Below are 9,861 nucleotides of genomic sequence, written 5' to 3'. Positions count from 1 at the left end.
TTAAACCGTTTACTTTGGTCCACTTTTCAATTTTTGAGAAAATTTTTATTTGTGACTCTTTCAAGGGCCAAGCAACTTTTTGTACTACAACAGCTTCAAGAATGTTTGAGAACCTTTCAACAGCGTTCAAAAGTTCAAAAACCTTTCAACAGCAAAATTATTCAAATTTTAACACTGAATATATTGAAAATCACTGAAAATTCATCGAATTTTAGCACAAAAATGTCAAATATCCTCACCCACATAGTACATTTGAGGTAAATATTTTATGCTTTTCATCATAAACCCACATACCATACCTTACAGAACTGCGTTACACTTTTTCAATGCCCGAAAATTAATTCGAAGAATTTTTGTTAGAGTTTATCAGAGCGAGAATGAATTGAAACTCATCAGACCTTTATTAATTTTTAACATAGGAATACAAAGCATGTAAATTTTTCGTACCGCAATTAAATAATACATTTCATTTCCACATTAACACTTTTTTCTTTCTCATTTTTATTCATTGAGTGTTGAATGGGAAAAATTTATTTTTAAAGCATTTAGCCTAAAACTTGTATAGAATTTAGCATATAAATGAGATTCTTTTGAATCCTGTGAAAACATATTATGTTATGCTAAATGTCAGTCGTATGAAAATGTTGTCTTAGGATTAAAGCTACTTGTAGCACATAATGACATTTGGTATTTATTCTAGTTCTTAATGTGAAAATATTATTCAAGAATTAACACTTCATTAGGTGATTAATCATTCATATAAATCATGTCAGAGAGAATTCGTAATGTTATTTGCTATAAAGTGTTAGTTATTTACTTTTTCGTGACTATTTACCTTTAATTTTTATGCATTATTCATTCCACATCAGACAGTTAAGACATCGATGTTTAGACGTACCCGATCGACACAAATGAAGAATGCCCCGTCATGGAGCTTTTAAGGCTAAACTAAACTTCTTTGACTAATATCCAATAGAAGTCTCCTAAATTTGGCAGCCATATGGACGTCAAACCTTACCTAAAAGTTCCTTGGTTGAGCCTTCTCGAACCTTCTTCATTTTTGTCGCTCGGGGTATTGATGGCAAGATTTGGAGTGGCGTTGACGTCACCGTGACCGCATAATTTGACGAAAAAGATAGCTTAGAAAAACTCTTTGTCCGGTCATCCAACTGTCATTAAAATTTCGTTTACCAGACATCGTAGAATGCTTAAATACGCTTTGTTAGATCAGCTTTACTGAGTTATTGGTGCATCACATAGTCTTAAATCTTGAAATCATTCCTAATTTCGATAATAATTGATTTCAATTTCATTCATAATTCATTTGTAAATATACCTGAAGTTGGCTGCGGATACAACATTTTACTAAATTTGAATTTCGAATAACCGTTACAAATTTTAACATAATCATGCTTTTTCAAGGATTGCTAAGGGATTTACATTTTTAATCCATTTGTGATTTTAATTACTTCGCTGGTCATGCATATCATCTGTGATCCATGAGAGAGTTCCCAGTTGACGTCTAAAACTTGCTCTATCGCTGGCTGCTCTTTGCCAATTGCCATTACCTAGTGCTTCATTATCTCTCTAATAGCATTCTTCTGATCGCTACGACAATAACTGAAGCCACTCAATAAGAACAAGTAATTTTTCTAATTTTTTCAGCTATTTAAGAATATTTTATTTTAAATTCCCAAGTCAATAAATCTCCCCATTATTACATAAACATGCTTCCTATTTTTATATCCTTTACATCCTGATATGCATGAACAGCTCAATATGCATAAAAGCAGGTAGTAATAAGTTCTTTTGGTATTGATAAAAAAAAATTTCATGAATATTAAGTGGATACAAATTGTCTAGAGGTAAAATCTCAATTCACTCTGTTATCTTCCTTGAACAGCACATCTGCTCGTGATTTGACTTGTGGACTTTTTCACAAAAAAATTAAAATTCTTCGAAAACCCAAATTCATTATTTACGGCAGTAAAAAGAAGAAATTTGAATCTTGCGGCTGGTTTTTGTCTCAAATTGACAATTTTTATGCTGAAATTAAAGCACAAAAAGCTTTTCATATTGGAATGAATACTTTTTATTTAATTCTCTTTTTATTGGTGTACACATCGAGTTTATAAAAATTTCAGATTAAATGGGAAATAAAAAATTTTTGTTTTAAGCTTTAAGGGCATTTACAGTAAAAAGTCACTGGAATATAATGAATTTTGGAGAGATCTGATGGATAGAAAATAACTCAATTGATATGTTCTATTGGAATTGAGTTGTTGTATAATTGACCTGATGAGAATTTCCTTGTGATTGGAAGCATATGGGGCTATAGAAAAGGTTTTTTGTATGCAATTCTACCTTAATTTATAGTTTAATTTAAATTTCTTTAAAGTTTTTCAAATTTGTCATTTTTTCTTCGTCAAAAACCATTCAAATGTTTCATTTTCTTGATCAAAAACCATTCAAATGTTTCATTTTCTTGATCAAAAACCATTCAAATGTTTTATTTTCTTGACCAAAAACCATTCAAATGTTTCATTTTCTTGATCAAAAACCATTCAAATGTTTCATTTTCTTGATCAAAAACCATTCAAATGTTTTATTTTCTTGACCAAAAACCATTCAAATGTTTCATTTTCTTGACCAAAAACCATTCAAATGTTTCTTTCTCTTGATCAAAAACCATTCAAATGTTTCATTTTGATAATTTTTTGTGGATTTATATGGTTTTTATATTTTTTGTAAAGCTTTACAAATGCGTGAAAATCTGAATTTTTAAGGTTTCTTGATTTTTAAAAAATAGTTGAAAACTTTACAAATGTTTTAAAAATTTCTTGGAATTGAAAGGTTTTACAACATTTTAGTCATTGAATTATCTGTTTACATTAAAAAATTTTAATTGATCGATTTCAAATTCTGGTAATACATCGTTGTACATAAATTTCAGGAGAACATAAATCACATATGACTAGATACATCTTAGATAGATCTTATCATGCTCATAGTTATTATCATTATTCATTTAAATTCATTTTTTCATTACATTTAGGTATGTTTTTAGATATTAGCGACATTCTTTTAGAAAAAAATTGATCTTGAAATTCTTTAATTGCAAATTGGTTATTTGTTAACATATCTTAAATATTATTGAATATAGAGAGACATATTTTTAAATTTATTTACATACACTATCTATCGGGTTCATTCATAGCCTCATATTGCGTGGAATATCGGCAGTACAGAGAGGTTGGAAAATAATCAATTTATAAGTCATAAAATAAAATATTTCATTTGTATTGATAATTAAGGCATATAAAAATGCAATATTAAAGCATTTTAGACCGTAGAGTTAAGAAGATGCTCTTCATAATTGAAAAAAAGGTTCCAAAGTGCATTTTTCCAGAAAATTCTATGAAAATTTAGTGAAAATCAATTTATCAGTTATTTTTTGAAAATTCAAAAATTTGAATTTTTTTGTCCGTTACCTTTCAAATATTTTTCGACCGTTACATTTCAAATATTTTATGACCGTTAATTTTGAATACCGGAAAAATGCACTTTTGTCAGTCACTATTGACATCTTTAACAGATTGAAAGTAAAATAAATTACATAGCACCATTCAAGACATTAATATTTTTACTATTGTCGTCATTTTTCTCCTTGTCATCATTAAGCTCCTCATATTCCTTCAATAAATCATTCAACTGCTTCCTCAGCCGTATTACACGCGACCTCAATTCCTTTTCAGTACTCACCATCGTCTCAACTTGATGTTTAATCTTTTTAATTTGATTATTTTCAACAACAAATCTCAAATAAAGGTCTGACCAGAGAACGATTGAGACAGGCGCGACTGATGGCCATATGATGGATTGATTTGGCTCGTAAGCTGTTTAAATAGTAAGGAAGACAGTTATAACCAAGTGAACTAAATATAGGAATAATTCAGACTTACCAGCATTTAAGAGATTAGTTATGACATCTGGTCGATTAAGGTGTGACCATAATGATGTTGTCTTTGTAAATGCCATCAGTTCCATTCGTTCATTTTCATTGTCTACAATGAATGTTCCATATTGTGAGAAGTAACTATGCTCAAATAACATAATCAATAATTGTGGATCAAATTCAAAACTTAATGGAAATTGTTGATAAAGTTGATAGACGCAATCAAGGAACAGTACAAAACTAGCTCCAGATGACTTTAGTCGATTTTGTGGTGGTGTGTAACAAGATTGAGCATTTCGCGTACCAAATGGATGTCCGCCTTGTATCCATTCTCTATCTATTAAGGCTTGAAGTCCGCGGAATGTTCGACTGTCTGGATTTAAAATAATTTGAACGAGGGAAGTGACAATAAGTGTTGAATCCATTCCTTGACCACCGTGGACTAAAACTGGTGCTCCTTCCTGTGCTATACATTGTGCTACAATGCATGCTGTGTTCAGTGAATTTAATACTAATGTTAACCATCCGGAAGATTCAAGTCTTGAAAGCCATTTCTCAGTTGATGACGACATGTCATTGCATGCTTCGATTAATTTAGAGAAACATTCAAGATAGCTTGATGGATGAGCAATATTTCCGATTGGTCGAATGAACTTCTTCCACAGATGATAATGCTGTTCATTCTCACAACTCCATTTGTTCTTACCACCTGTTGTATCTATGATATATCCTCGCTGTGTCTTATTTAATAAGAAATTAAGGATAGCCTCATCAGCTTTACATCGTTTGGTATGATTAATATTCGGTTGTGATGATTTCATAAGAACTGCACCGTTTTCATGCTTATAAGAAACTAATGGGAATCGTCCGAGATCACGGTATGTTGACGACTGTATAATTTGTTCATCTGTAATACATTTTGGAACTATAAGCTTTCCACTATAACTTGGACATATCTCATATGTTTCATTGACTGTCGATAATCGCCACTCGTCTGATGCTAGAAGTTTTGAAAATTCTATTTCTGGTCTAAAAAATAAAGTAATTTTTGTTATTTAGGTCATAAAAGTCGTACCATATGTTATGTCTCATACCTGAATATTGAGAATCCATTTTCCAAATATAAATGATAAATTGGACGATAATAAAATGCATAAAGTGTTTTTGGATCCTTCAATGTACTTAATTGCTCAATTGATGATGCCACACTAAGGAAATCTTGGGCGGTTGGAATCTCTAAAGTCACTATCCTCAAGTCTTTTAATTTTAACACAATATTGTGGCCTTTTCCTGGTACATTGACATTCATTAATTGCCCATTGACTAAATAAGGCTTACGTTCAATTGTATCGATGCTCTGATGTAGAAGCTATAATAGATAAGGGAAATATCAGTCATGTACAGCTGGATTTAAGGCATAAAAAGTCTTATCTTACCCATAATTCTTCATCATCAGAATTTTTTTCATTCTCACTCTTTCTAGCACTAACTATTATGTGTGAGAATGTTAGGCATAAAGTACCTCTTATTGGATGCTTCAATTGTCGATGTAGAATTACGCTATCTAATTTCGGTGTCTGTATAAATTCACAAAAATCCATTGTGAGGAACCAAAAAAAAGTTTGGAAAGAAAAAAAATTGAATGTTTATTTGTTGTTGCTGTTTTTGTGTCCTTGTGAAAAGTTATGCTGCATTCCTCCACACTAATTTAATTATTTACGTATTAATTGATGGGAATAATTAGTTATTACACTGTAATAAACTCTGAATTGCTCAAAAAATTAATTAAATTCAAATGACAGCAAAAGTTAGTGAAAAAAGTTTGAAAAAATGTAAACAAAAGTTTTTAACGGTTTTCAAAAATTCAAAATCAAGGGGAAAATCAACGCAAGCTTGTTAAAAAAGAAATTAAAAAAAAAGTTTTTGAAATTTTTTTATTTTATGAATTTTAATCGTATAAATCGTATTTTAAAGAGTTAAAAAGTGTTTAATTATATTTATAAACATGACTGCTCACGATCAGATGCGTGCAATGCTGGATCAGCTCATGGGAACTGGTAGAAATGGTAATTTATAAAATTTTGTCTTATCAATTTTCAAATTTATTAAAAAAATGCGATGAAATTTTTAGGTGAGGTTTCAAATTCAATTAAATTCAGCGATGCTCGAGTCTGCAAATCATTTCTAGTCGGTTGTTGTCCACATGATATCCTCGCAACAACGGTGAGTAATCTCATTCTTAGTTGTAGACAACTTTTCGGAAGTATTAGACTTGCACTGTAAGTTTAATGATCTTCCAGAAGGTCTTATTTCATGATATTTAAAAAAAGTAAAAAAAAACACAGTCTAGGAATCAGTTTAGTTAGTTTGTGTAAAAACTCTCCTCTCTTTTTTTTTGTTTGAATTTTTAATTATAATATAAAATATATCCATGACTCTCCTTAGTCTTGTTTCGATAAACTAAAAAATTCACAATTTGCCCTTTTTCGAATTCATATTCACATATTCAATCAGCCCCAACAAAATTACGTGGATTTACATGATTTATGATGCTATGCTGGATGTACATATTTATGTCCGAAAAAGATTGATTGAAATAGGCCGAAAATGTTGTTGTAAGTAGCAAGTTTCGTGCTATCGATAAGTGAAATTAATTAATGTTCAAATCATTGATTTATGAGATATTCGTTATGCTTAATGCTCGGTACTTTTAAAAAATAATTAATTAATTAAAATACAAATAAAAAATCAATGGTTTGACACTTATCGTCATGAAACTTATTAAGTTCGTTTGGGGTACGTAACATAAAAATTTTCAATAAAATCAGCTAAAAAAAAAAAATCAAAAATTTAATTAAAAAAATTATTGCTGGCAGGAAAAAAAATTAATTAAACTATACTTAATAATTCGCAAGTTCGCAAAAATCAGAAAATGAAATTTTTTGTCTCATGTTTTATTACTGTATATCGTTCGAAATCGAATATTATTGACTTACGATACCTTCTGTCACACACATAAAAAAAATCTACATAATTTGGTAAGAAAAAAAAGTTAAAAAAAATCTAAACAAAACTAAAAAAAAAAATTTCACAATTTTAATTGTAGAATTTTTTGATATTCTTTTATTTTCTTTCATATTTTCTATTTTTCCATTATTTATGATGAAAAAACATTTTTTCTTTTTTAATTATACTAAATGAAAAATTGTATTTTTTTCTCCTGTATTCTTGCCCAATGATGTTTGGTCATTGATCGACCTAAACAAAAACGGGTGGGCTTACTTTCTTTATCCTTTTTACATTACATGATAATGTCTAGCGAATGGACTTGGGGGAGTGCTTAAAGGTCCACGATTTGGCGTTACGTGCTGATTATGAGAAAGCACAACAGAAGAAAGACTATTTCTATGATGTTGAGGTAAGTAATGCTCTATATCCATTCATCCTCAAATTTCTAACAATCCTCAATATTTCCAGGCAATGGAGCATTTACAAGCATTCATTGCTGACTGCGATAGACGTACTGAAGCAGCAAAACGCAGACTAGCTGAAACACAAGAAGAGCTATCAGCGGAAGTTCAAACAAAAGCAAATGCCGTCCATGAATTAGCTGAGGAAATAGGTAAAAAATTGGCAAAAGCCGAGGCTTTAGGTGAAGCAGGTCAAGTTGAGGAGTCAATGCAACTTATGGGTGAGATTGAAGAATTGCGTGCAAAAAAGGCTCGTGCTGAGCATGAATATCGCTCAAGTATACCAGCAAGTAGCTATCAACAGCAAAAGTTACGTGTTTGTGAAGTCTGTTCCGCATATTTGGGAATACATGACAATGATGTCCGTTTAGCTGATCACTTTGGTGGTAAATTACATTTAGGTTTCTTGTCAATTCGCGAGAAACTGACTGAATTGGAAAAAACGGCTGCACCACGTAAAAAAGATATTGACCGTTCCCGTAATCGTTCATCATATGAGTCATCATCTGATCGTCGACGATATGTAGGAGCTCGTGAATTAGACGGAAGATCGAGAGTTCATCGAAGCAGGAGTCGTGAGCGCAAGTATGATTCAAAACGTGAAAATAATAAGTCCTCTTCATCTCGTTATGATTCACGACGTTCTAGATCACCACACAATAATTCACGTCGTAGTCGATCACCGAAAGGTCATTCGTCTTCATATAAAAGACGTGATAGATCACGTGAACGTGATCGACGTTAAATCCCTTCTCTTCTTTTCAATAATTGAGGAAATAATTTTTTTTTATTTCTGGAATCTTTTTTTAAAATGATGGAAAAAAATTCTAAAACATGTCGACTTTATTCCTGGTCGTCAAACTGTCCCAATTTTTCATAAAAAGAAGTAAAGTAAGACAACAACAAAAAAATAATAATATTAATCTTAAATAACAAGTGAAATGATTATCTGTAACTACTGCAATCGTTAACATAATTGTATATGATAATTAAATACATAACGGATAAAGATGAATGAGGATGATATAAAGTTATATTGAACATTGATACATACACACAAAAACATTTAATATTATTATAGTTTTTTTTTTCTCTCAATTTTTTTGAAATAAAAACGTAAATTAAAGACATGTTGTTTTATTTCTACAAGGTGAGTATGATGCATACCTACTTACTGTAACCATACTTCGACTTGGAGCCTAGGTTATTACAAAAGGCCTTCTATCTGACTCTATTGCTGGCTCCTATCTGACTCAATCACAAAAATTTTCTGTTTTGACATCTAATTGACGGGAATCAAAAGCGGGAATCATTACTGTTCTACGCTAAGTTGCTTTTGGAGCACCTGGGCTACTTTTTCCTTGTGGATTCCACCCAAGCGCGGTAAAACAAGTTTGTGTTTTCATTCCACTTACGACACTTTCTCTGGTGTTTCGCTTTCGAAGAATGTGACTTATCCAGCCATACCTTCGCTTGAGGACTTCCCGATCAATGTCTTCCTGAACAGCTCTTTAAAGCAATACTTGGTGTGAATGCATGCATGAAAGTGTGCTCTTTACCTGCTAAGTCCTTTGATAGCTTACTTATCAAAGTGTGGGTCACGAAAGTTGGTATTTAATTAGAACTCCCATCGTTGAACTAGTGATTTTTCGGAATTTTAGATACTTGAGTTCAGCAGTTTAATTACAGGAAGTAAGAATTACGCAACGTAAAATGTTAAACTGATTCATGAGTGATGTAGTTAGAATGAAAATAGAAACAAGAACCGTAGATTCATCGTATGAGCTTTTATGGAACTGACCTGGATGCGTTATAATCAGAGCTCGTAGTCAACTCTGATTTTGTATGTAAAAGCCGACTTGTGTTGACTTGATTCCGTCCAAAATTCAATTCGACGTCGAGCTCTGGTTATCAACTGACTAAATAGTTGGAACGAGAGCTTACATTAATACCGAACATAAGATCCAAGAGTTTTTAAAGAGCTTCAATTTCATTTAATCGATGAAACCAAAGAGCTCATAGAATTACTATGTGAGCAATGTTGCAAAAGTGTTGGGAATTAGAAACTGGCAGAAGTTATCTTAAGACAGATTCAGCTTCCGACGAAATCTAAATGCGGCAATTGGCCCCCTTGCGCCTTCGTCAAGGAAGTAAGATACATGATGTCTCTCGTCCTGTTAGGGAACTTAACATTGTGTTAATCAAAATTTTCTTTTTATCCCCTGTTAGGCAGCAGCTCTAGTGAAATTTCCCTACACCTAATAAGAAAATAGCACCAAATTATTTCCAATAGACATAGAATCAAGTTCTTCCTCGATGATTTGGTGAAATTATTGCCAATTTCTCAAATTCTAAAATTAGATCTTGCAGTTGCTTCGTAATTTGCTTCCTTATTTTCTGCATATTTGAATTACCTACATCCATAATCAAATGGAA

At 31.5% G+C, this 9,861-nt stretch overlaps 2 protein-coding genes across 4 annotated transcripts; one reads left to right on the top strand and one right to left on the bottom strand.

Annotated features, from left to right (window-relative positions):
- Positions 1 to 3,490: 3,490 nt before the first annotated feature.
- LOC139092117 (myotubularin-related protein 9-like) lies at positions 3,491 to 5,617 on the bottom strand. The gene is made up of 4 exons (XM_070642406.1): positions 5,392 to 5,617; positions 5,050 to 5,324; positions 3,963 to 4,984; positions 3,491 to 3,896 (listed from the first exon to the last, which is right to left on the bottom strand). The coding sequence occupies exons 1-4, from the start codon at positions 5,554 to 5,556 to the stop codon at positions 3,613 to 3,615; spliced, it is 1,746 nt and encodes a 581-aa protein (XP_070498507.1). The 5' UTR covers positions 5,557 to 5,617; the 3' UTR covers positions 3,491 to 3,612.
- Positions 5,618 to 5,863: 246 nt separating this feature from the next.
- On the top strand, positions 5,864 to 8,506 carry LOC139092116 (putative RNA-binding protein Luc7-like 2). Of its 3 annotated transcripts, XM_070642405.1 has the most exons (5): positions 5,978 to 6,021; positions 6,087 to 6,178; positions 6,470 to 6,570; positions 7,275 to 7,373; positions 7,433 to 8,505. In XM_070642405.1, the coding sequence occupies exons 4-5, from the start codon at positions 7,278 to 7,280 to the stop codon at positions 8,168 to 8,170; spliced, it is 834 nt and encodes a 277-aa protein (XP_070498506.1). In that variant the 5' UTR covers positions 5,978 to 6,021; positions 6,087 to 6,178; positions 6,470 to 6,570; positions 7,275 to 7,277; the 3' UTR covers positions 8,171 to 8,505. The 3 variants fall into 3 exon arrangements, with proteins under 3 accessions (XP_070498504.1, XP_070498506.1, XP_070498505.1); XM_070642403.1 differs by lacking the exon at positions 6,470 to 6,570 and having other exon boundaries at positions 5,864 to 6,021; positions 7,433 to 8,506; XM_070642404.1 differs by having other exon boundaries at positions 6,470 to 7,373.
- Positions 8,507 to 9,861: the final 1,355 nt, after the last annotated feature.

The sequence above is a fragment of the Chironomus tepperi genome, unplaced genomic scaffold, assembly GCF_022539635.2.
Source record: "Chironomus tepperi strain 1889 unplaced genomic scaffold, CSIRO-AGI_Ctep_v1 contig_297, whole genome shotgun sequence".
NCBI lineage: Eukaryota > Metazoa > Arthropoda > Insecta > Diptera > Chironomidae > Chironomus > Chironomus tepperi.
This window is presented reverse-complemented; position numbering and strand designations above follow the sequence as displayed.